We start from the raw sequence: 26,727 nt of genomic DNA, 5'->3' as shown, positions 1-26,727 counted from the left end.
CACACTGCAATTCTTTAAAAGAATAGTAAAACCATCGTTTATAAATTTATTCTTCAGAGAGGCTCAGTTGAACATGCTGGGAAAAGAAAAGCTCTCAGAACTTAACATTAGGTTTAACATAAACAAAAGATATTTCCCAAGTATAAAGTGCACCTTTTGAAACAGATTCAAAACAAACCCAAGCAACAATAACAAAATTATATTATTCTGGACAATATTTGATTTTATGCAGACAAAGGGAATAAATGCCTTCACTCTATGATATTGTTGTTTGAAGCATAATAAGATCTTTAAAAGCCTTTAAAGAGGCCACAAGCCCTTGTTCACCTGCAGATCTGAAATACTGTTAGAGACAGGAACAGCAGATCATGCACATGAGCACAGGCACGTAAGAAAGCAGCAGAGTGCACAACAACTTCTGGTTATTTCAACAAACAAAATCTGAGTAAGTACATGGATGCTGATTCTACTTCCCTCTGCCTAATGGCATCAGTTCCCCAGATAAAAAGGGCAAAGGAGACATGACTAGAGTTCTGCAGGTCACTCATAGCACCTTCCCACTGGGTTAGTTTTCAGAACCTACCCTGGCCACCCACCTCTGACTGCCCAAACTGAACACTCAACGCTTTTCTCCCCATTCCAGACAACAACTCCACAGCTTGTTCTAATTTCTGAGCATTACTGAACCTTTCTTCATGTTTTTAGTTTTGAGGGCAGACTTTTTTGAGCTTTTACGTTTCATTTAATGAAAGCAGCCTTCCTTTAGACCTGAGTAAAAAATGAGAGGAAAAAGGTCTTCCTCGGTCACTTGTTCAACAGGACAGACATTCAGCAACATTCACACCAGTGATGCCAGTACAGAAAAACTGTCAGAACCCTCAAAGACCTACAAGGGGGGAAAGATGACACAGGGACAGCCATTCAGGAGAACAAGGCAGGGACACAGGAATGGAGGGATTCCTGAAGAGCCTGTCTGCCTAGTACAGTGTAATCCCAAACAAGGTGTCCTTGGTGCAGGATGGCAGAGCTGGAGCAGCCTCTGGCTGGCACTGCCCACCCGTGCTCACCTGGACAGCTCAGCACTCCTGCAACCCCTCACACCATGGACGTTTTGAGCAGGTTTTGCAGTTCCGACAGTAAAAATATAACATTCAGTGTATCAAAAATACACAATAAAACTATAAAAGACTGCATGGCACTGCAATGCATTGTTACTTCAATAAAAACTGTGGTCACTCTTATAGCAAATGGCCTGCATCTCCATCAGCTTTTTGAATGTCAGAAAAATAATCTTTGATTATCAAAAAACATTCCCTCTCCCGTCTTTTTTTTTGAAAGGAAATTTGTTTTGCTGTTCTTTAAGATGCCATCCTTGGTTATTTCTTCTTTACCTCACTATGTTTTCAGAAGCTTACTTATCCCTCTCTTCCCCAGGTTCCAAAAAAACCCCAATCCCCCAAAAAAACCCATCAAATCTGAGCTGGGACTTTTTCTGCTAGTTCATGCAATAGCACAGTCAGCTAAAGAAGGGATCAGGACTAGACGGAACAGTAAAATCTTGTGGTAACAATGAATTGCAATTTTTAAAGTTACTCTTCCTACACAGTGCCAATACATTCAAAAATAAATGAGAATTGAGTTTACTCAGTTGTAATAAGTTGGTTTTTAAAAGTCTATTTGTAATATGCACTTTGTTTAAGTATGTACATTAAAACATACTGTATTGTAAAATGCATTTCTGCATTGTTCCATGAATCCTTCCAGTCCATCCAAATGGCTTTTAGAAGAGTTGCTACTCAGGTTTGCTCATCTTCTGAGGAAGTAGACTGAAGAGTGCCAAAAAGAAACATGTTACTCATTAAAAGGAAGCCTTTGTTTGCAGCTGGGTTCTGAGGCTCTCCTGTGTTCATCATCTCTCACATTATTCCAGGTTTTCTTCATTGGAGTTAGATGTGGGGCAACAACATCACCATCCTGGTAATACAAGTCAGGAAACATTAATGATGTTTGCTTTCCATTCTAAAACAGAGGAAAAGCAGCTCAGTCTCAGGCCTAATAGAAAAAATCAATACAAGGTCCCAGAAGCAACAAACACTGAGGACTGTGTGTCTCAGAGACAGAAAATGCTGTAGTCAGCAGTGGTCCATCTGAGAAGCCACCATCATTGGCAGTCCAGCTCTTCCTAAATTATTAGCAGCAAACCTGGCAGACCAACAGGCTGTATCCTGGGCAAACAATCATTAGTTTAAGTGTCTCCTCTGACTTCACCACAGCACCTCATTTAGACTGTTGCAATCGACCCACCCTGGGTGCTGGGATCTGCCTTGCGCTGTCTAAAGTAGGCAAGGTTGGTACAGCAGGTCTGAGGCAGGAGGGCTCATCTTTGTCAGATACAGACGTTAATCTGTGGTCAGGCACTGCCAACACAGACAATCAGCTCTCTAAGCTCAGAAATAAGCTGGTAAGAAGCCCTTTGCTATGCTCTGCAACATGACAGGGCCTACAAGATGGATGAACTGAACTAGAAGAATATGCTTACAGGGCACACCCACACTCTACAACGAGAAAAAGTTTGTTGCTTGATTCATTTGTAAAAAGCTCTTCTGAAATTAGCTGCTCTGAAAAGACAGATGCCAGTAGAATGACATAAGAATGAGCCTTAAACAGAGTTATCCATGCCTGGAGCTGGGGCTCCAGCACTTAAGAACACATCCTCTGGGGGGTCTCATGTGAGAGGATGCAGCTCTTTTCCCCAAAGGACACCCACAGGCAAGGCCAGGTTGGAAGGAGCTCTGAGCAACCTGATCTAGTGGAAGGTGTCCCTGCCCACAGCAGGGGGGTTGGAACTAGATGATCGTCAAGGTCTCCCTCCAAACCAAACCCTTCCATGATTCTATGGCACTTGCAGGTGTCTCTAGCACTGCTTCAGTGAAACCAAAGAACCTTCAGATGGGAGCCATGATAAAACCAGGAGTTAGGTCAGTGCCACAAAGGCAAGACCTGAATGCCAAAGTTACTAATGAAAAAGCAAGCTTATGGACAAAGATGAAGAGTTCTAAACAAGCAAAATAAGAAGTGAATGTTACCTGTGGTTTGGTGAAATCATTCTGCATACACCACTGAATAAAGTACTGTTTTGCAGCTGAAATAATATGTGGATCCTGACTTTTGTAATAAACCCGGATAACCTGCTCCGTAAATGTTATGGGTAAAAACTTGGAAACCTTTGGAATAAAACAGAAATAAGCTTTAGTATTTCTTGGAATTGAGAGTCCACTGAACTTCAACTTTTTCATCTGAATACAAAAGGAGAGCAGTAAGAAACATCCCTCTACAATCCATGAGTTTCATCCAAAACAATGGTGTTTTTCTAACTCCCAGTCTATTCCAATTAAATACTGTTCATATGCAAAGGCTGTCAGGATCCCAGACTGTCATCGTACAACACATGACCTGCAAGGCCATGGATTCCACCACCTCTTCACAATCTGTGCAAGAACAACCACGCAGGACTGTAACCACTTCCCTCACAAACTGTGAAGATGCTTTTCAGAAGCCAGCTGAGAAAAATAAAAGACTACCTGTTCTTTACTGATATTGACTGCCTTGGAAGGATCAGCCTTGCAATAGAAGTGAACCTTATCAATGGGATTCTGTTCTTTCATTCCATAATCCATGTTGATAACCTTGTGTGTAAAACACAGAAAACAGCATTTGTTAATGTTTGTCTTTAGTTTTCTCACAATAAATACAAAAAGCTGCACTATATACGCCTGAAAACGACAGCAATCAAATAGAACAGTAATTAACAAATTATTACTTAATAAAACAATCTCATATTTGTATTTTGTATCTTTACTTCCACCACCTCTTGCTCTGAAGCTGCCAGGTGAATATTCACACTTAGAATTCCCAGCTGCTCTCTGAAACATTCCAGTTCCCAACACCGGACCAGTACTGGTCCCTTGCCAGTCCAGAACATACAACCTCCAGAGGAAGCAGCAGAGCTCACGACTATAAACATGAGGTTTAGACATTATTATTATTTACATCTGCCTGGTATACCAACAGTTCAGTGGTTGGCAGGGAGGTGCCCACTTCTCCACAACTTCAGTTTGTGGGCCAAGGAAAGCCCAGGCAAATACTTTAAAGCTCCATAAAGTGTGACAATTTTATCCAGTGAAAGGGAGCTTTAGGAGTGAATCGTGCTGCACTCTATGGAAAAACATTCACCAGCCCTTCCCAGAATTAACCAAGAGCAGGGATTAAGCCAGTGATACTTGCAGCTCTCGCTCACTACACAGCTCTCTCCTGTGTCTCAGGCTCTCTGCTTCCCCCCAGTGCTGGCTGCAGACTGAGCTGTGGCAGCAGGGTGCTTCCTGCAGCAAACCCCAGCAGTGCCTGCCCTGCAGGCTGCAATACCAGAAGCCTGGAGTCACTGTGCCTGTTTTCCTCCCACTGGGGCCAGCAGGTGACTTGCCCTGGTGACCAACAGCAGTGGTCCCCGGGCTGCTGCCATTGACACCCCCGTGCCAAACCCCTCAGGATTCCTCACTGCTCCTTTGCGGAGCAAGGACAGTCACAGGAGAACAAATCTGTCACCAGGAGCAGTCCCCAGATGACAGCCCAGTGAGGTGAGGCTGCCCACTGCCTCTGCCTCAGTCCCTCCCACCACAGCAAACCTCCCCCGGAGAAGCTTGTTGCTCTCAGACCCTTAAGCTGAACCAGGACAGCAGCTACAAGGCACCCTGTGGGTTTGTTCTTTCACTACAAAGGCACTGAAATGTGTCTCCAGTCTTCATTGGGTACACAAGGCCCTCTGTGATTGAGAAGTTTTTACTAGAACCCGCTCTGAGAGGTATTTACATCAACTATGAAATTCTCAGCCTTTAGCTCCACATCTGGAGGATCCTTCTCTGGCTTAGAATTTGCAATACTTTCTGCCAGGCCATTATTCTGCAAGAAACAAAACCAAAAGATGAGCTCAGATTACATTTATGCACTCTCGGGTCTAGATAAAGGCAACGAGACACAGGACACAACATATCACTAAACTAAATCTTTTAATTCCTCACAGCTTGACAGACTGTTCTTGCAGCTATCTGGTTGTTTGAATCCCTGTATATCTTAACCATAAGTTTTGTACCAGTTTTTAGAAACAAACGAAGTTTATACAATTGAGAAGACACACTCTGCCAGCCTGTGGAGGAAGAGTTTAACACCTGATGATGGGGCAGGGGGAGAGCAAGAGTGAGACGTCCAGGATGCTGAAGCGTGAAAGCAGAAGATATATACCTTCAACCAACTGTTTGCAATTAAGTTCTCCAAAGCTGAATACTAAATGTTTTTACCGAACTTTCTTTTTTTTTTTTAATGAAGGGTGGCAGGATCTCACTCTCTAATAAAGCTGTTATATCTATACAGTGAAATATACAGAAAAACCCAAGAGACAGAGAAGATCGGTAAGGTCAATGATCACTATAAAAAAACCAAAAACCCAACACAAAAAAACCCACAAAAAGACCAGAAGCAGCGAGCTCCTATGCAAACTTTGGAGGGGATGGTGATCTACTCCAAAAGCTGAAACCCACAAAGGGGGGTTTGTTTGGTTTTGGACACAAAGAAATACTGCCTGATGACACCTGGGCCAAGCAGAGGAGCACAGTGTGACGGAGACAGAGAAAAATGGATGGTCAGTAATTCTGAGAACATTTTTACAGGGACAGAATTCAGAACCTTCCACCAAAGGACATTACCTCTACAATTTCCTTCTTTGTTTCAGGTCGAGTCTCTCCTAAAAACTTGTATAATTCACGTCGTTCTATTTTACGCAAAATTTCTCGTGCCTCCTCCAGTTCTGGATGACTTGAGTGCAGAATTTCCAGGTAGATACTGTCTGCCAAAGTTGCATTGATTTTTGTTAAGTATGTTTACAATCCAGTGTCACAGCAAAATGCAGGGACAAAGGTTAAGGCAACACGAAAAACTGCTCCTGCTGGTTCAGGAAAGACATTTTCAGGGAATAACTGAACTAAGTCAGACAATGAAAAGTCACAATATCATCTTAATTATCATCAGAATCACAATGTTTGTTGGTGGAAAAACTAGCTCAATTCTCACCCTTGCAATATATTTTGTTACTTCACTAGAAGTTACTTTCTCTTCTTATTGAGCCAGTCTTGTTCAGCAGAATATCCTAAACCCAAGCACTAAGTGGCTCAGGACACGAATACTCTGTCTTGTAAAAAAATAAAGAACTGTCATTAAAGTTTCAGACTTTCTCAGACTTTGGATGCCAGCATCGAAGTCTCCCCTCCTGCCTCCACCTGACAGTGACATGCACAGTGAGTTTCCCACCATCAGTCCGAGCACCAAGACAGAGGTTTCTTTTTATGTGGCTTCTGAGCAGAAAGGTTATTTCTGGCTGTCCCAGAGACTGCTGCTGCCAGGATGCTGCTTGCTTGTCACAACCACCACACTGCTCTGTGGCTGTTCACATTCCCTGGCCAGGAACACCTGGGCAGCCTCGACACATGCTGCAAGCACAGCCCACCAACACCCACCTAGAGCTGAAACCGGCCTAGGGAGCTCCCAAGAGAAGCAACCTATGAGCCATGCACCAAAACACCATGAGGATTGTTTTCACGGGCAAGGTCAACCAAAGTCAGGAACTTCTCCATGAGGAACCACAGACCAGGTCTCTTCAGACAGAGGATAGATAATGCAGGAGAAATAAGACGCCCATGAACACCTCTCTTGCGCAGAAGCAGTAGGGACAAGGAACAATTTGCTGTCTCAGCCTTTACTAGAACTATGATCTACTGACAAATCAGGAGCCAGCACATTAAAAACCAACAGTGGTTCTTCACCCACCATGGAAGAAAGCTAGGGAGCTTTTTGCTGCAGAACCTGATAGAGGTTCATAATTTGCAAAGGTCCACAAGGTAAGTGGACAGTTTCACAGGAGCATCACTCACCACCATGGACTGCTGAAACAAGCCTCTCAGGAGCCCCCCAGTTGCAACCACTAGAAGCAGGAAAGGAAGTGCCTTGGTTTAAGAGGAGGAGAACAGACTCGTCCTTCATGGTCACTGTTACACCTGGCGTTGGTACATTCCTCACATCACTCTCCTTGCTGTTCAACCCTCCTGGCTGAACAGGACAGTCCCAGCAAGCAGTTCCTTGCTGTGGCGCACAGGACATAGTCCTGGTCTCCTTGCCCTGAATTGTGCCCCTTACCAGGTACTGCAGGTAAGCAGGCAGTTACAGCAGGACCCTGGTGCTGACCTGCCAGCACAGCTGATCTTACAGACCAGCCAGCCCACAGTAACAGATTCCAGCCCATGAAGAACTTCATTTCAGTTCTTTCCTTTCTGCTTGGCCTTCCACAGCCCAGCACTACAATTCATGCTTTCCAATAGCTACTGCCCCTTAAAGCCAGCCCCTTCTCCTGCTCTGAGCAGAGGTATGCAGTGACAGAGGGGATATGCAGCTCCTCACCTCAGTACAGCACAGCAGCGCTGTGGTCAGGCTGCAGGTGGCTGTGGCAGATGAAGGACTGCCAGCAGAAGGCCTTTAGTATGACAAAGGCTAAGACACACAGGATCCTTTGCAACAGTGCTTTCAGGCTCCGTCACCTCGTCCATGGACCAAAGATGGAAGTTCTTGAGTCTCCCTGTTGGTAAGCCAAGGCTTGGTGATGGAACCTCAGAAAAGCTGCCTTGCCACTCAGGAAAGATGCCTTGGGAGTCCTCATGAGCTGTAGCTTGACAGGTGCTGCAAAAGCTGCCACTACTCAGAGCACTCCTGACCAGGGCCTGCAGCATCCTCTGCCCTGCAGCCACCCCCACACCCCGTGCAGCAGGGTCTGCCTGCCCACACCGGCCTCCACCCCCTGCTGCAGCTCCCAACACCAACCAGAGCAGCACTGGTGGCCTCACAGCACACACCAGGAGGGGCAGGCAGGCAGGGTAGCAATGTCTCAAGCAAATCAAATTAGACCCCATGGGTGCCCTTGGGAACAGCTTCATGTCACAACACACATCCAGTACCACTCCACCTCACAGAGTTGGATGTTATATCACTTAGAGCTGACTTATATCCCACCTGTGACAAGTGCAACAAACTCAGGGCACAGGCAGGACCTTCTGACAACACTGCTGAATTTGAACGTACGCAGAACATAAAGTTGCTGCTTCTCTCTCAACATGGAACTAATTAAAACTAGAAGGTCTTGCTCTCCCAGCAAGATATGAGAGCACAGGCACTGGATGGCCCAGGCCAGCCCCACCTTCTGTGTAAAAAAGCTGTAAAAACAGCATTTTAACAGGTACTCATGTTCTTTTACTTTAAAAAAAAATGTTTGAGATCTCATACCAGTTAGCTTAGTGTAGGCTTCCATGTCCTCCATTGCTGTAGAAATCTGATACATTTTTCCTCCAGAGCCTCTTATTTCAAAATATTTGTCTGCTTTTTGAAAGGCTTCTGTAATCCTAGTTTGAGACAAAATTAAGACTTTAGGATAACATTGTTTTGAAACACCTCATCGCTCAAGAGTCAAAAGAGAAACAAATTAGTATGTTATAAACAGAAGACAACAGACAAAACCTGCATCCCCAGCACGCAGCAGATGCTGATCACACAGCAACATCTCCTGTTTCTGTGCTGTCATCGCACATTTCAACAGAGATTTACTGGGAGCAGGCTGAGAGCAGACCATAACCTTTAGAAGAATGATCAAGTTCAGTCTGTTCTGCTTCAGACTGAGTTTAACACAGCTGAGACAATTCCAGAACCCTGCAAGACAGTGACATGGCCACTCAGCTGCAGCGAGGCTGCCTCACACACAACCTTATCCTCGTACAGACACGTTGCTCCAAGAGCTAGCTGAGAGGATACAAAGCACTGTAAAGGGAAAGCATCACAAACATGGTGTTTTCAGGTGGGAAAAAGTTATGTTCTAAAGATCAAGTTCTTCCAGAGTTCCCTGTGCCTCACTGTCATTTCCAGCATGGACATTCTTTTGGAAAGGCCGTTATAATTATGGGAAGCCAAGGACTAAATTTCTAAACTAAAAAATACGTTTTACTCATCATATTTAGTTACTGTCAAACCTGAGCATTTTTAGTCTGAGTTTTAGAAGATCCTTAAACCAGAAGCTGAAGTTTAAAAAATGAAACAGTCCAAATCACTCTTGTACTGTGTAATTCTTAACATTCCTTTTTTCCAAAATCAGTAGATGGTAACCTGGCAGACAAGATCCTAATGAAAATATATTTTGGGATACGAGTATTTCTGATTTTCAAGAAAAGTAAAGAGAATAATGTTACAGGGAAAATTCTATAGACGTCAACAAGATAGGTACAATAGCAGGCAGCCAGCTGAGGTAGTCCTGAACAATTCATGCATTACATAAACACAAAGTCAGGCTTCAGCTGAGCTACATAAACTTGGTTATTACTTTACTCTGCAAGTAACCTTGCTCCAGTTTGATCCAGTTTGAGCTAAGTGGTCTCTAGCTTGCAGATAAAGATTTGACCTCAGTTGTCAGCAGTTAAAATGGCTTAAACACACCCTGGTCTGGTGTTTCTTCAGAGCTTTAGTAATTTTCCTCTAATTTTATTTCCTGTGGAAGGATGTTTTTGTCCTCCTCTCTTCTTTTTTTTTGTTTGCTTGTTAATCACAGACTCTATGATACTCTAAGCACTAAGTCTTTCCACAAGAATTTGCTTTTATTCTATGTCACATCTTATTGATTATCTTAATATTCCAAATGGATATGGATTGTTTCAAGAATTTAAAAATAAATGGAATGCAAAAAAAGGAAAATATACTTGCATTAGTTCAATGATGTTGCCAGTCTTATGCTGGTACGCTCTCCGGTGCAGGCAATTCCGGGTGTGGAACATTTCGTACAAATTTCCAACTTCCTGAATCAAAAAAACCCAATCTGCTTTTACTTTTGACACTGTCTTACTTGTAAAACTAAATCAATCAATCAAATGAGTTGTCTCCTTCCATTTGCAGCATAGAGTACGATAATTATTATTCACAATTTACAAATTTTGGAGAAGAACTCAGGCCAGCATGGGAGAGCAGAGCGCTGGCAGCGACCCCAGGGAGCCCAGGCAGAGAAGAGGCCCTCTCGCTCCTTCAGCAGCCCCTCACCAAAGCCACACTCACCTCTTGCTCAGAAGACCTGGAGCAGAATCATGCAGAGCTGACAGGTCTGTGGAGTCTCCCCTGAAAGGACCTGCCACAAACAGTGGCTTCTCTGTCCCTCCCTCCTTCCAACCACCAGCTTCGGAGAAAAGCTTTCAGAGCAGCAACTTCTTCCTCTCTTGGGCTGAAGAAGCTCTGGGCAGCCCCTCAGGCCCCTCAGCCACTGGGTGCAGCTCCCCCACGTCCCCGTGTGCTCTCAGTGCCCCTGAGTGTCCCTCGGCTCCCACACACCCCTTACCTTGTCACGGGTACAGATATGCTTCTGGTTTTTTACTTCACAGACCCGAGTGAAGACAAGCAATCGCTTATAATCAAAATTATTCGGGATTCCCAGGTGATGGCAATCCCTAAAAACATTCCACAGAGAGTGTTTAACTACATGGTCCTATTTGTACACACAGTAGCATTTTTACAGTAGGAATTCATAATAAAAACTGTAAGATTTGTACCTTGCAAAATAATCCCACTTGTCAACATCAATGCCATTCTTTTTGTTAGCTACTATCTCATAGAGGAAACTTTTCTCCTTTGGTCGACCACGGTAGGGCCACTAACAGGGGAGCCAGGAAGACAAAAAAAAGAAATTGAAGTGTGCAAACAATGTAAAATCAGTTTTTTTAAGACAGCAGGAATACACTTTGACTTAGCCTGTGATAAGCACCCAACACTGAGGTAGCAAAGAACACAAAGATAAGAAAACAGTTCCTAGAAGCTGTTAGGCATTAGAAATCCAGAACTAGGGCTTAAGTAGCTGTCTTCTCAGGATCTCAGGAAGAATAAAACCCATGAACACAAGTCTTTAATTGCCTATTCTACTAAAACAAAGCCTGCAGCTTTGAAATGCCAAAAAAAGCACAACATAGCAACAAAGAGGGGAAAAGGCTGGAATCATTTAATATTCAGAGAATTAGTTAAACCTACAAACACGTCGCTGTCTTGCAGTCTTCTGCAATCAACTACACAACTTTATAGAACAGAGTTTTAAAACACTTATTTAGACATAGTAAACAAAAATTGTTTGAACAGCCAGCTATTTAAACTCCTACCCCACAAGGGATAATCCAGACATGAGGCAAACAGGAAATCAACACCAAAATAATAAGATACAGGTTGCACATTTTCTTGAAAATTTAAAGATTCTTCAGCTAAACAAAAAATGCCATAAAGTGGCCTTGAAATCATGAAGGTGGAAAACACTGTATGCAAACATGGCTTCCATGTGATCAGCACGACAGAATCACTAAAACTGATGTGACTTGGAACGGAAATGCAGCAGGAACTGTAAGCAGCAGGAAGGAAGCACATCATAGAAAAAAATACCACGATAACAAAGAGCTCTGCTCCTGGGCCAAGTTGAGAACACTGTTTGTGTTTAGTGCACAAACACCTGTTGTTCATGGCAGGACAGACTCTTGCAGCACAACAGCCCCACTGCCAGACACTGCACCAGCACAGCAGCCTGTGCTCTCTGGGGCACCACAGGACAGTGCCTGCCAGGCCAGGCCCTGTGCCTAACACCAGGAGAGTGCTGCCACAGATCATGATGACACTCCTTTTCCTGGTATCCTGCTGGAAAACAGGTGTAGAATCCAAACAAGGAAAACCAGACATGGGGTAAGAACCTGGCACAAGATCAGTGGTTGTGGGAGGTAGTAGGATTTACCCCAAGGGGGTAAAAACCAACCTACAGCCTTTGTAAATGAACATCCTCTTCCTATAAGATCTCAGACTGAATTTCATTATGCCAAGTTCCCTATGTTTGCCATCAGATTGCTGGAGTACACATGGCAGAACTACCCACTACTGCAGCAGAAAATAACAGGCAAGTGTGAACATTTGCGGGTTACTTGTTTGGGACAACATACAAATTCTGATTAGTACCAGATTGTCCTGACAGATCTCCCACTGACTTCAGCTGCCACGAGCTCTTAATTCTAGTGGCAACTGAATGGGTGTCCTTGAAGAGATGACAACAGCTGTAAAGTATAAAGCAAGGAGAGAGGACTTAAGTCTTTCACAGAGTTGCAATGATTAACAATCACCATCTCTTCTTCCTTGTCTCTTCAGGCAACTCATTTCTTCGAGTCTTATCCCTGCCTCTATGTACTGCAATTAATTCAAGCATTTTGCTGCTGTCACCAAAGCTGATGTGGGCTCTGGCACTTGGGCCATGCTTCTGATTGCTCACTGCCTCGTCTCTGCCAGTGCTCAGTTTTGTTATCCAGACTGAGGGAGCCTGAGTGCCTCCTTTTCTCCAGGCTGAGCCCCTCCAGCTCCCTCGGCTGCTCCTTATCAGACTTGTGCTTCAGACCCTTCCCCAGCTCCACTGCCCTTCTCTGGACACACTCCAGCCCTCAATGTCTTTCTTGAAGTGAAGGGCCCAGAATTGAACACAGAATTTCAGTTGTGGCCTCAGCAGTGCCCAGCACAGGGGGATGGTCACTGCCCCTGGTCCTGCTGGCCACACTATGGCTAACACAAGCCAGGATGCCACTGGACTTCTTGGCCACCTGGGCACACTGACGGCTCACGTGGACCAGGACCCTCAGGTCGTTTTCTGCCCAGTCACTTCCCCAAGCCTGTAGCATTCCATGGGATTGCTGTGACCCAAGTGCGGGACCCAACACTTGGCTTGTTGGACCAAGGTCAATTGTATGAGGTTCATCAGTTCAGCACGTCCAGATCCCTCTGTAGAGCCTTCCTGGTCTTCAGTAGAGCAGGACCTACCTCTCCTAAACCCAGGCTGGCTGAGCCTGAGATTCCCTGGTTGTCCTGTATGTGCTGCATGATGGTACTCAGCATCATCTGCTCCATGACCTTCCCCAGCACCAAGGTCAGGTTGACAGGCCTGTAGTTCCCTGGATCATCCTTCTGACCCTTCTTCTTGTAGATGGAGTCACATTTGCCAACTTCCAGTCAATTGGGACTACCCGGGACTACTGGTAAATGATGGAAAGTGCCTTGGTGAGCACTTCTGCCAGCTCTTTCCATACCCTTGAGTGGATCCCAATCACCAGTTAGGTTCACTAAATACAAATAACATTCCAGAGCTTTCCTCTAATCTGAAAACTTTTGGTTCAGAATTCTCAGGGAGACGTAAGAACACAGTGAAGCTACTACCTCCTGCCAGCACTGTAAGAAATAAACACTACACTTCTCTGGCACCAGTTGTGACAGGATTCTCAGAATTTCATGGGGCTAAAAATAACACATAGCAGAAGCCAAAATGATCTACTTTCAGCAAAATTAAGACATTTATTGGGATAACCACAGGAGCAGTACACTGACTCACCGATTTCTCACAAGCAGTTTCATCTATAGGCCCTCCTATTTGTTCCTTGATAAACAACATATCTTCTTCCAGGACAAGACCATATGACTTCATGACTTCTTCTAGTTTATTGGAAGTTATCAGGTGCTCAAACATTTTAACAGAAGCAGTTTCATGCTGTGAAAAAAAAACATCCAAATGTTGTATTACATGGTTTAAGCATCTTTCCTGCAGTGTCACAGCCTCCTCCCAAGCAGCAGCACTGCCTGGCATGGCACATGGGCAGGCTGGTGTGAAAGTGCAGCACCTGGGTTATTTTCTATTTATCTTGCATTAAACAAAACAGGAAATCACCCAGCCTACAGAGTCCAGAAACACACTCTTCAGCAGAGAGCTGTTAATTTTGAATTTTCACAAACAGCAGTAAGGCAGTTACAACGATAAAATAATTCTGCTGTTTTGAATTCTGTTCAAAATTTCTGGAAGTTTGAATTCTAAGCACTGTATTGAATAGTCTTGAGCTAAAATATTAAACCAGAAAGGAGGCTGCCAGCTGGTCTTTTGCATCTGTAGAATATATTCTGCAGAAAGCTCTCAATATGCATTTTAAGGCACAATGCTGGCTAAAAATGATCATTGCAGTCCTAAAAAATTCTGCCTCTTCAGAGTCACACTACAGGAACTGACAAGACTGAGACAACTCATTTCTGTGTCACCCAGGTGACATCTGCAGAAGAGAAATCCATGCATCCACACAGATCTCACAGAAGTACACAGTAGTCCAAGAGCACGTGCACTTTTAGGGAAGAGATGGGGGTGACACATCCATCCTCACTTCTCACTTTTTCTGCATTGCCAGTAAGGTTCCATCTGGCTGTGCTGAGGGAGCTGACGTTCCCCAGACATACAGCTGAAGACAACAAGGAAGTCATCCCAAGACTGGGAGACAACACTCTGGTTTTCAATTAAACCAACAAACTGATGCAATAAAGTAAAGCCAAGTGATCACCATCGTCTCACAAGCAATGGCACTCTTTAAAGATTAATTATTTTGCCTCCAAAACTCTCAGGTTTGTATTTTTACTTCAATAGCGAAAAGCCTACCTTCCACTTCAAATCTGGACGAGTCATTGGAATAAATCTTCCATCAAACATGTGTGAAAATGGCCCATGACCTTAAAAATAAATATTACACAGGTTTAATCTGAGACATGGTTGGGAGTAAAAATTTTTTGAGCAAGCGAGGGATCTGAATTCTCTTGTATTTGACTTGATCTTGACATATCTAGAATCCTAGACTGATTCAGGTTGGAAGGGACCTTAAAAAATCTAGTTTCACCCGGTGCCATGGGCAGGAATACCTGCCACTTGACCACGTTGCTCCAAGCCCAATCCAACCTGGCCTCAAACACTTGCAGGGATGGGGCAGTCGCAGCTTCACCTGTGCCAGGGCCTCACCACCCTCTCAGGGAACAATGTCTTCCCAATATCCCATCTCACTCTGCCCTCTAGAAGTGTGAAGCATTTCTCTCCTGTTCTATCACTCAGGCCCTTGTCCAAAGTCCCTCTCCAACTCTCTTGGAGACCCTTTTAGGTGCTCCAAGGCCTCTCCAGAGCCTTCTCTTCCCCAGGTGAACACCCCCAGCTCTCCCAGCCTGTCTCCAGAGCAGAGGGGCTCCAGCCCTCAGAGCATCTCCACAGCCTCCTCTGGACTTGCTCCAGCAGTTCCACATCTTCCTGACGTTGGGAGACCCAGAGCTGGAGGCAGCACTGCAGGTGGGGTCTCACCTGAGCAGAGCAGAGGGGCACAATCCTCTTCCTTGTCCTGCTGCCCACGCTGCTGGGATGAGTCCAGGACACAGGGGGTTTCTGAGTACCAGTGCACATGCCAGTGGTCCTGTCCAACCTCTCATCCATCAGCCCCCCCCAAGTCCATCTCCTCAGGGCTGCCCTCAATCCACTCTCCTCCCAGCCTGTATTTGTGCTTGGGATTGCCCCAACGCTGGAGCTTGCCCTTGGCCTTGTTGAACCTGTTGGCCTGCCCAGGTGCCTTCCCTCCAGCCTGTGACCGCCCCCACAGCTCCGTGTCATCGGCAAACTGGCCAAGGGCGCATCGATCCCACTGCCCGTGTCACCGACAGAGAATCAAACAGCACCGGTGCCAACACTGACTCCTGAGGACACCACTTGCCACTGGGCTCCACCTGGACATTGAGCCCTTGACCACAACTCTCCGAGCAAGACAACTCCTCACCCATCATCTGTGAGGAAGATTCAGTTGTAGCAAGTGCACTTTCCTAAGGCACCTTAAGAACTACAGCACTTAAAACCAGTTGTGGCACCTACACCACAGGCAAGTACTGCAGCAGTACTGAGAACTCTGTGTCGGCTCTGAAGAAAATAGGTAGTTATAAAATAATCGTAACAGTTTTTGAAAGGGCCACTAATTTTTATTCTGAGAGGTTTTAAGAGACCTGAGTAAATCACAGAAGGAAGTGGACACTTCAGCCACTGAGGGCAGAACTCTAACACTATTTGGAAACAAGAAAAAACACTAGCTAAGAGTGGCTACAGATTCACCAAGTGGAATTGTCTCCACAGAAGTACTCCAGACCAAACAGAACAGATAAAACCTGTCTTGGAATATGGCCATGCACTGAACAGCCCAAAAGAGCTCACAATTCTGATCTCACAGCCAGCTTTTCATCCTGGTTAGCTTTCAACAAGTCATCTCAAGTGTTCCTTACCCAAATCGTGACAAAGCCCAGCAATTTCTACACAGAGGATATCTCGCTGGGTTATATCCAGTTCTGGTTGTCTCTCCTTCAGTGTACGAACCAGACATCCTGCTAGGTAACCAACCCTGTTGCAGGAGAAAAAAAAAGGGAATAGAGCAGTGGTTTAGGCTGAACAGAAAAAGAGCAGTTCCCCTATTCTATTTTGATCAATTAAGCCCTTATCTGAGAGGCACCGAACAACAAATCCCCAAAACCTGATCTGAATCACAGAAACAAACTATTTCCTGTAGTAGAGTTTTAGTCATCAGTAACACATCCGAAAGCAAAAAAGCATGGGACACCAGGCCCAAAAGACAACAGCATCCTACCGTATTTCATAACACACAACCCCAGAGTAGCTGTGTAAAGGAACAGCAGTGCATCACTGACAGTGTGAATCTTGAAGCACCTCAACTTACAGGAATCCTTGAATTCCAGTCAGGGCAACTGCAAAGGTCCACAATAGTCACCAAAGCATTTGATTCTTCTTTCAAATTGCTGCTTTAACAGTAGTTCATGATAATTATTTCTCTTCCTTTCATTTATTTTAGATTTGACATTTGATTTCATTCAGTGGGACCCTCTTTTCTCATGACACAAAACATGCAGGAACAAACACATGGCACATACTCCTGTAAACTGTTTACGAGCTCTACACAAACTTCCTTTTCTACTTGTCCCAGCAGTCCCCCTTGAAGAACAGTTTAAAGCAAGACAAGGTTTCCTACAACAACTTTTATTATATGAAATTTTACTGTTTGGTGTTCTTTTACTAGACCAATAAGCACATAAAGCTCATTTCTTCTACTTTGACACCGTAGAAACCTTTGAAATTACACACAAATTGAGAACAAATGTCCTAAATTTAACTCTATAGGTCAAAAGAACTGTTCAAAAGAAAAGGTTGCTGATATGACTGTAATTTTCAGACTTCTGTTGTGGAAACTTTGTTTATTTTCAACCATATTTCTGTCTTTTCAGGTGTACCAGATGCAATCAATCCAGCCTGCTTCATTGATTTGACTCTTTTGCAACAGCCATTTACATCTTGTTATAAGTAAGCCACACTTATCCACAATATTTCAGCACTAACAAAATCAACTTTAGGCTGTCCAGATCACCTGAATACAAACTATTGACTAGCTTAATTTATCTGCACCTTGGCATATACCTTTAAAACAAGCTTAAATTTGTCATTAATTCACACATGGAGTGTGAATGACCTAGCAATACTCTAGGAATTGAAGGAAAGCTATACCTCTACCTCAGTTAGCTTAGGAATTTTTGTGATCTCCTGGCCTTTGTAAAGAGCTGTGCCCTAAATAACTAAGGAATTTGTATTCCCTTGGACTCTGTAATTTTAAGTTGTTTTTGCTTAAATGTATGTTTAGTTTAGAGAAATGAAGATGAAAACTCGAGAAAATTAGAAAACAGCTGCTGAATCTGCACCTGGAAGAAATAGTTTAGGAGGCCTCCACACTTTAGAAAACTCAATAAGAAATTGTTTTGCTAGAGAAGCAAATTCAATAAAGAATTGCCTAATTAAAGAGGAGTCTTAGATTATCTTTAACCAATGATAAATAAATGAAATGTTTTAATAAGGGCTCAGAACAATCAGATAGAAGACAGAGGTCAGCAGAAATTAATCACACGTGATTGGGAATTTGCCAACGTGGACTGGGTTGCCCAAAGGACACGAGGAAGACGTTGGTGATGACCCCCGGGGAGGAAGGCAGACAGCCCACTCCTCAAATTCCTGCCGGCCAAAGGACGCTAGATGGCAGTCCTGCTCATGAAAGGACAGCAAGATGAAATCAGAGGAGTACCTTACATCTGAATTGGGCAGGACTTTAGGTGGGAACTTCGGGTGTTACAATGTATTTAAACCTCGAGATAATGTGCCTGGGTGGGCATGATACGGCGAAATATTCCGTCATGCCTCGGCACTCTGCTATTGGATTTGAGTCCTTGTTTCAGAATCCTTGTGCCCATGTAAAGGGGGTACTTTTGATTTAGATGACCAATGGAGCATAGAGGCATGAGAAAGTAATTATACAAGGATGCGAAACCAGCCAGAGTATTGTACAATGTACCTTTATTGCACAAGTTAACTGAAAGGTCCATTGTGTCTTTAGCAAGCCGACTAGATGTCCCCTATTATCAGAGCTGAGTTCCTCCTTGGCTTGGCTCCATACTGCAAGATGGAAATGGGAACACAATGGTAGAGGTCATACATAGGAGTGAGAAAGATGCTGGTGATAGGAAGATGATGTGAGCAGGGGTCGCTGGCCCCTTGCCCTACAGCAGGGCAGGCACAGACTGTTGCTCTCAGGTGATGAACAGGCAGGGTTTGGCTGCCACTCAGGCATCACCTTATACTGGGTACTGGCCCTACGTGGTGTAATGTAGAGCTGATGAAATGGGGTGTCAGCACTGCTGGGGTGAGCGATCCTCATCCTGCCATGGAGACTGTGTTGCTCCGCGGGGACGCCCGCTAAGCACGGGCACCGACCAGCTGCTGCAGACCCTGACAGCCCTGTGAAACAGAGGTAGGGCCTAAAGAGTTAACTCTGAATACTGATCCGGGGACACCCCTGCTCAGAAGAATGTAATGATTAGCTAGAGACAGAAACCAGAGCTTAGGGATTAGATGGTACTGTACACCAAAAGAATGCTCACACACCTACATAAATAAAGATAGGGTAAGAATATGAATAGATAAGGGGCAAAATAGGGGCTTGAGTTCGAAGTCTTGCAAAATTCACCATGGAGTCAGCAAAAATCAAGAAAGTTGAAGAGTTCAGCTGAGGAAGAAGAGTAAAAATACAACCCCGTGAGGCTGAAGAAACAGGAATGACCACCAAACATCACCCCAAAAAGACAACTCCACCCCAGGCTCCACCCAGACTCCACCTATTATGAATATTATAACTAGATGTTGCAATTATATGAATATGTATGTAAAAATGTTGTAATCCCTTGTAGAAATTGTATATAATCATGTCTTTTCACTGAGAAGGCAGAACAAGTTTGTCCAGGGCGACCTGGCTCGCTCTCCAACGTTGCCTAAATAAATACCTTGCTGTTTAAAGGCTAAATTCTGTCTCTAAACAGTTCCATTGCACCTTTTTGGGCATCACCTGGCCTGTCTGTGTAGGTAAGCACAGTTTATTGACAGGAAGCAAACAAGAAAGCAAATGTTTTATATCCTTTTTTGTATCCCTTTAATTCCCTTTTTACTAGTTAATACTGTAATAAAAGCTGTTCATAGTATTGTATGAATGCCAACTGATAGTTTTTTTGTATTTTTTTTTAGCTTTTGATTCTCTTTGCTAGTAGTTTTTTATTCTCACTGCAATAAAAGATTTTTTATTTTGTAGTGTTCGAATGTCTGTTGTACTTGTCTTTATTCTGGGCATGTATTCAAACAAACTAATACAGTCCATCATCTGTTTCTGCTTAATTGAATTACAGTTATCAGCCTGACAACCTGCCATCGATTGCATAAGGCACACCTAACTACAAAGGCAAACATTACAGATCAAATGGATTTTAGCTGTGCTGGACAATGCAGCTGTCTGGCAAGTCATTTAGAGCAGCCCCTGTACCCTTACTAGGTTTATGCTTTAAAACTTAAAATTTTGACTCACAGTCATTAATTAACATTATTCTTAGAATAAGAAAGGATAGGGAGGAACTCTAACATTGATCCATCTCATAGGTTTCTTTATCTGTCTTTTTTAAAGGAAGTTCAAGGGAACAGCCCATAATCACATGGGATATCCAGGAACATTCATGAGACCAAAACTGCCACCACAGCAGTTTTCACCAACGCCTCTTGGCTGGCACTCCACAGCAGTGGAGCCAAACTCAAGGAAATCCAGATGCAAGAGAGGCATGTGCCAGAACCAGCTCCTTACCCAATGGAGTGTTCAAAGCGGTTGTGAGAGGCTCCTGGAAAAACAAAGTAAGTGCCACCCAGCTGCTTGATGTACCGGAGGCGCTGGAACTGAGGAGTGTCAATGATCCGAACAAGCAGGGGATGTATTTCAATGTGCCCATGAATAGGATCGTTAAAAACCTACAAAAGCCAAAAATAGTGTAATTAACATGTAACTTTGAAAAGAAACTTTTCAAACTGTTTGACTTTGAAAAGAAACAGGCAGCAAGGTAAAGGATATCCAGAATGGTCAGGTATTTGGTGGGAGAGATTGTTCATCTTCTGTAAAACAGCCATATACTGCCAACCCCACACCAAGATCTATCACAGAATCATAGAATGGCTAAGGGTTGAAAGGGACCTTAAAGACCATCTCGTTCCAACTCCCTGCTATGGGCAGGGACACCTTCCACTAGACCAGGATACTCCAAGCCCCATCCAACCTGGTCTTTTCAAGGCACAGGGCGTCCTCAGCTTCTCTGCACAACATATTTATTTCAGAGAACTACTCAAGCTTAACATCAAAAAAAATAAAGCTGCCTATTTCACATAGCAAGGGAATTAAAGTCAAAATCCCTAAAAATGTTACCTGTACCTGTGCAATTCCAAAAGTTAACACTTGTGAAAACCGTTGTCTTTATTAATCTGCTATTCCAACTAAAGCAATGCATGTCTGAGATATCCAGTAAAAAGTGTTTGGCTTGACATTGTTCATGATTTTTAAAATCAAAGGAAATTTTGCTGAGTGGAAATGATGATGTTACCTTTTTCATAAAACAAAATGCAAGATAACTGAAATATGAAATAAGTACTCCCTGATAAGCACACATTTTAAGAGACGTCTCAGTAACTACAGTAACTCAGTAGAAAAGGTAAACACATTTAATCCTTGTCTTCAACCAGCAGGTAAAACCATTCCATCACACACCTATCCTGGTAAAATACTGCGGCAAATAAGGTTTTCCTGTGCTCTCTATCCTTGGTCACTGAGCTGGGAGGGCTCTGGCAGATGTGCAGATTACTACAGAATGTGCAGCCCTGGCCCCAGTTAAACCAACACACACCACTGGGAGAAACAGTTGGACACAGCAAACAGTAGAAGCGAGGAGGAGTCTGTTAACCCAGGCCTGGGGCAAAACTAATAAAATAAACCAAGAGGAGACTCTACACAGAGGGATGTGAAAGGGGAGCTTCTCAACACATGTCAAACAGTTCTTCTGCTTGCTGAACCCCACACAACCTCCAGGTGCCCATATAAAGCTCCCAGATGATGACTTTAACAATTCTACTGGTTAATGTGGTTTTTCACAAACCACCACAATCAAGGGCTTGGAGTTTGCTGCTGTGCAAAGTAAAGGCACCAGCTGGCAGCACCCGGCCAAGGGGAGGAGAGGCAGGACCTGGCCGTGGTGTCCTCCCACTACGGTGTGGGGGTACCTTCATCACGTCCATGTGCTGCTGAGGCAGCTGCTTCAGGCAGGCTAGCACTTCCAGGCGCTCAGTTGGGCAGCTAGAAGGAAAAAAAGGACACTGAGAACAAAGTTTGCAACGCATCTCCCTTTACAGTTTGCAGTACGTATGGAATTACTTGTGCAAGTTCATATTACTCTGATATTCGCTGACTCTTCCAATGGGTCAAGACTTTAACTTTTTCAGAAAAATACTGAAAGCATTTATCCTTCTAAAGTCAAGTATAGAAGGAAGAGAACAAATAGCTACAGAAGTTGTCACTGTAAAGCAGTGTAAGTGCTTCTCCCACTTATACAGAACTGAGAAATAAAACCACCGTGAAATTCTCTAAAAAAACTGATGAAAAAAATTGTGTAAGTCACATGTGGAGATAAGTCCTTTAAATTTATAGGAATGACAACATGTAGTTCCTGAATAACTGATATTTTTTAAGGTTGAAAATTTCCTTAAACCAAAATATCGTAGTCCCAATAAACGATTTTTTAAAAAAATTTCTTTCAGTTAGTCAACTCTGTATTAAAAGTTTAATTCTGCCAAACTAACTTGAATTTCACACAAATTAATTTCAACTCCAACACCAAAACCACTGCAGTTTAAAACATGCTTTCATTTTGTTGAGAACTCATTCTTGTATTTTGCAAAGGTATTTTGCTGTCATTTTTAATAAATTACTAAAGGTCCCCTTCACAACACACGGGTAAACTTCCAGTGCAAGTACTCTGCTGCAGTCACAGTAGTCTAAGAGAACAGGCAGGATGAGTTTGGAGGGAGTTAATACACTCTATCACATCTCCTTTTAGTAACTCTGTCTGCAACCCTTCCTCTTGAGCTACATGGTTACAGCCTCAGTATGACAGCAAACACCATCATGAGAAAATACAATTTGTACTTTTTTTCCAGCAGTTAACCATCCTGAGATCAGTTTGACATCAGTCTTTCAGTGCTTTAACGGAAAGCAAAACTATAAAATGCCAACTCATAGCAAAAAACACTGCTTGATGTACTACATATTCTCATCCAAATAATTCAATAATTCACAACACATAAAACATTAAAGGCATATGATGTTTGTTGGTGAGCAGTGCTTGTCTAAACTACCTGGTGTTCCTTTCCCTACAGGGAGCTCTCGGGCTGCAGCTGCTGCTCAGACTGTCACAAGCCTTTAGCTGGAGAATCTCTCCTATGGACACAGGCTGAGAGAGCTGGGGCTGTTCAGCCTGGAGAAGGGAAGTCTACAGGGAGACCCCATTATGCCCTTCAAATACCTTAAGTGGACTTATAAAAAGGAGGAAGAGGGACTTTTTATGTGGGCAGAGAGTTTCAGGACAGGGGTCAATGGTTTTAAACTGCCAAAGGGCAGGGTTAGATGGGATACTGGGAATAAATTCCTCCCTGTCTGGGTGGTGAGGCCCTGGCACGGGTTGCCCAGAGAAGCTGTGGCTGCCCCATCCCTGGAAGTATTAAGTGTTCAAGGCCAGGTTGGACAGGGCTTGGAGCAACTTGGGCTAGTGGGAGGTGTCCCTGCTCATGGCAGGAAGTTGGAACAAGATGATCCTTAATGTCCCTTCCAACCCAAACAATTCTAAGATTCTAAGATGAAAAGAACCATTGGTGGTGCTCACACCGGCATGTGTTCCATGATATGAGTCTGAGAACAAGTACAACTCTGAGAGCAAATAAAGCAACATTGTGACCAGCAACTACTAAACTAACATACTGTAAAAACTTTGTTTTAACATGCCCTGGCCAGATCAGTTATCTCAACCCTTTGTGCTCCAGGTTGGGCACTAAGAAGACTGTCATGGCTTAATCCCAGCTGGGAACTCTGTCCCAAGCAGCCGCTCGCTGCTCCCAGTGGGATGGGGAGGAGAATCACGAAAAGCTAAAACCTGTGGGTTGACATAAGAACAATTTAATAACTGAAATAAAACTAAATACACTGATATTACTGCTACTACTAATAGTAATGAAAAGAGGAGAGAGAGAAACAAAACCCAAGATAAACCAGTAATGCCCAACAGTCACTCACCACCCCTCTGATCCATGCCCAGCCCGTCCCCCAGTAGTGACCAGTGGCTCCCAGACACCCTACCACTACCACTCTGTTTCTACACTGGGCAGGAGGTTTTGTGGTACAGAACTTCCCTCAGGCCAGTTCAGGTTGGCTCTCCTGGCCACGCTCCCCCCTCAGTGGCAGAACACAGGACATTGAACAGTCCCTGACTCAGAGTAAGCACCAACTGACTGAGCACCACCTCAAACATCAGGGTGTTACCAACACTGATGTCACACTAAATCCCAAACACAGCACTGGACCAGCTTCTGGGAAGAAAATTAACTCTACCGCAGCTAAATTCAGGACAGGAGAGCAAACATCACAAGAGTGGTTTTGAATGAGCTGTAATGCTGCAAAAAGTACAGCAGTAGCAGCAAACATGGTGGTAACAACACCCAAACAGGTAACAATGGCCCAAAAAGATACTCTGGGTCACACAAAGTACACAGACAGGACTCGATGACAGTTTTGAGACGCTGAGGCAGTGCAAAGCAGCACCTGATATGAAGCACTGTTGCACTCTGGGCACAGCCTCTGGGTTTGGAGCACCTGGTCATGCTTTTAAATGCCACAAAAATTCAGGAGCAAGGAGAAAACTGAAAAATATCCAGGAATGTAAGGAGAAAGGCATGTGGGCACCTCCATATTGAGAACCTACCACTGACTGCAAGTCCAGGAACAACAAAGAAAGGACACTCTGTACAACCGACAGTGCAGCTGATATACAACCACCTCTACAGACACTGTCCACAAGGAGTATGGGTCAGAGCTGCAAGGGCTGAGAGACCAGCAGAAGGAAAAGGCCTGATGAGGGAGGCTGGAAGTCCTCACATCAGTGCCCTGCATGTCTTATTGTCCTGCCCTGCCTCCAGGAACATGAACTCGGTTTCGTTTCAGCCTCACAATGACAAAGCACACTGTCAATGCAGTCCCAGTGTGAACAATGACCTGGATGTCGCAGCACAGAGACTTCTCCATCTTTCTTCAGATGGAAAACAAGAGCAGGGATATCACCTGGAATCTACATAGTCAGGCCACCTCAACCAAGACACAACACACAAATCCTGTGTTCGTACTGTGGAGTTCCAGGGCTCTGCAGGCAGAGTTCTTCCAACAGCCAAAGCAGCACTACTGCTGGCTGCTTAGCAATGGGGAGAACTGACACTTCCTCACTCCCCTCCCTGCTCCCTGCTTTGCCCCCACCCTTCCTCCTTCCTCATGCCACAGGTGACAAGGATGAGAAAATCCCTTTCCTGAGCCCACTAGGAACTTCACTGTTCCAGAGAGGTGAGCCAGACAGCCCCACTCATCATCCACACTCAGCATGCAGCATGCTGCATGTCTCACAAACATCCACTGCCAGGAACATGGGAGCACATGGGAAACCCAAGGTGCTGCCTCCAGGCCTGAGCTCTCCCCACTTATCATCCAGGAACACAGGGAACTAAAGACATGCGTTCATTACTGGCCTGTCACAGAGAAATGACCAAAGTTCCTGCAAGACACTGTGTGCAGTGGACAGCAAAGGGATAATTCTTTAGCGCGAAGCTGATGTTTACAAAAGTTGGTAGGCTTGAGTAATTTCTCATCCACTTCTCAAAAATTTCAGCACAAGAGAAACAACATGTCAGATCTCACAGAAGAAAACCCCTTATAAAAGAAAACCCACAAGCACCTCATTTCATAACCCCAGCACCATCCACTCTCTACATCAACTGAGATGTGCTCCCACTGCCAGTGTCCCATGCTGAGGGACTCCTGGTTACCCCCTCCTGCCACCCACGTTCAGCACTGACAGACCCACCCACGGGTCTGACTGCCCCCAGAACAGCTGCACGTGTCCCGTGTGTCCGTACAGGCACCTGATGCTCAGCCAGTCAGTGAGGTGCTGGAAGCAACCAGCCTCCAGGTAAGTCCTAAACAGAAATTAGACACCTGCTTGTCATTTCAGACAGACAATTACCTGCTATTTCAGAAATAAAAGCTTTCACCTGCCTTCCACAACACCACACCATGTCTATCTGCATACTTCAAACACTTGTAGTTAGAACCCTTCTTCCAAAAAAAGAGAAACCACAAATACCCCTAATGACTCCTACATGTCTTACCTCCTCCAAGGCACAGCCCTTCTGCCTTGTCCCCTTGGGTCACATCAGCTTTTCCTTCCCTACAGATATCTACACTCAGACACCCCGCCCTCCCTACTTGCCCTTCCCACACTGGGAGTGCAGCCGGGATGTCTCAAGAGAACAGAGATGGGGCCCCTCATCTCCAGCACAGTGTGAGCTCTGATGAGTTTTCAGCCAAGGAGCCAACCTCCACACCAAAGTCTCAAACCCCCAGCAGAAAGCACAGCTCTGCACTTGCGTGCACCAGCCAGATAACACACCCCAATCTGCTTCAGGGCCACCAACCCACAACATCAGCAAAGAGCCTGAGCTCTTTGGTGGGTCTAGAGACAAATTTGGAGGAAACAGTATAAATAAGCTTAGCAAAGGAGTAAAGAAAAGACATTCAAGATTAAAAAGCACCAGGAAGTATGAGGAGAGCAAGCAAACCCACATCCCTGGAGACAGGAGCAAGAGAGGACCCTAGTGAGGCAGAGAAGGGGCAGAGGGGCTCTTCTGACACACAGGACTGTAGGACACATTCATATCCTCTCCTGTTCCAGAAGAGTAAGAAAGCATATTCACCACCAGACAGATTACCAAGGTTTTGGGACCAGTCATTCCCTCACTGCTGGGAACAATGGCTTCCACACGATCGGGTTTTTAGTTTCCCATGGTTACTGGGCAGTGAGAGTCTGCGCCGTGGCTGGGGCTGTTCTGGGATCAGCAGGAAACAGGAATTGCTCCGGAGGGTCTGAGATCAGCCCCACCGATCACTCTTCCCCCACTGACCCTAACCCCTAACCCTAACCCCTAACCCTAACCCCTAACCCCTAACCCTAACCCCTAACCCTAACCCCTAACCCTAACCCCTAACCCTAACC

General features: G+C 44.6%; 1 protein-coding gene across 3 annotated transcripts in view; it reads right to left on the bottom strand.

The window, feature by feature from the left end:
* Positions 1-13: 13 nt before the first annotated feature.
* Positions 14-26,727, bottom strand: part of SAMHD1 (SAM and HD domain containing deoxynucleoside triphosphate triphosphohydrolase 1) — a 27,421-nt gene continuing 707 nt past the window's right edge. For all 3 annotated transcript variants that reach the window (XM_027664029.1, XM_027664030.1, XM_027664031.1), the window contains 14 exons: positions 21,647-21,719; positions 20,190-20,350; positions 16,240-16,355; positions 14,597-14,667; positions 13,514-13,669; positions 10,671-10,771; positions 10,460-10,568; positions 9,838-9,929; positions 8,377-8,492; positions 5,757-5,896; positions 4,867-4,956; positions 3,582-3,686; positions 3,087-3,224; positions 14-1,974 (listed from right to left, as the gene is read on the bottom strand). In XM_027664029.1, coding sequence (XP_027519830.1) covers positions 1,852-1,974; positions 3,087-3,224; positions 3,582-3,686; positions 4,867-4,956; positions 5,757-5,896; positions 8,377-8,492; positions 9,838-9,929; positions 10,460-10,568; positions 10,671-10,771; positions 13,514-13,669; positions 14,597-14,667; positions 16,240-16,355; positions 20,190-20,350; positions 21,647-21,719 — 1,591 coding nt within the window. In that variant the 3' untranslated portion in view covers positions 14-1,851. The remainder of the gene's footprint in view (positions 1,975-3,086; positions 3,225-3,581; positions 3,687-4,866; positions 4,957-5,756; positions 5,897-8,376; positions 8,493-9,837; positions 9,930-10,459; positions 10,569-10,670; positions 10,772-13,513; positions 13,670-14,596; positions 14,668-16,239; positions 16,356-20,189; positions 20,351-21,646; positions 21,720-26,727) is intronic.

This window comes from Corapipo altera, unplaced genomic scaffold (assembly GCF_003945725.1).
Source record: "Corapipo altera isolate COAL_440 unplaced genomic scaffold, ASM394572v1 110, whole genome shotgun sequence".
Taxonomy (NCBI): domain Eukaryota; kingdom Metazoa; phylum Chordata; class Aves; order Passeriformes; family Pipridae; genus Corapipo; species Corapipo altera.
This window is presented reverse-complemented; position numbering and strand designations above follow the sequence as displayed.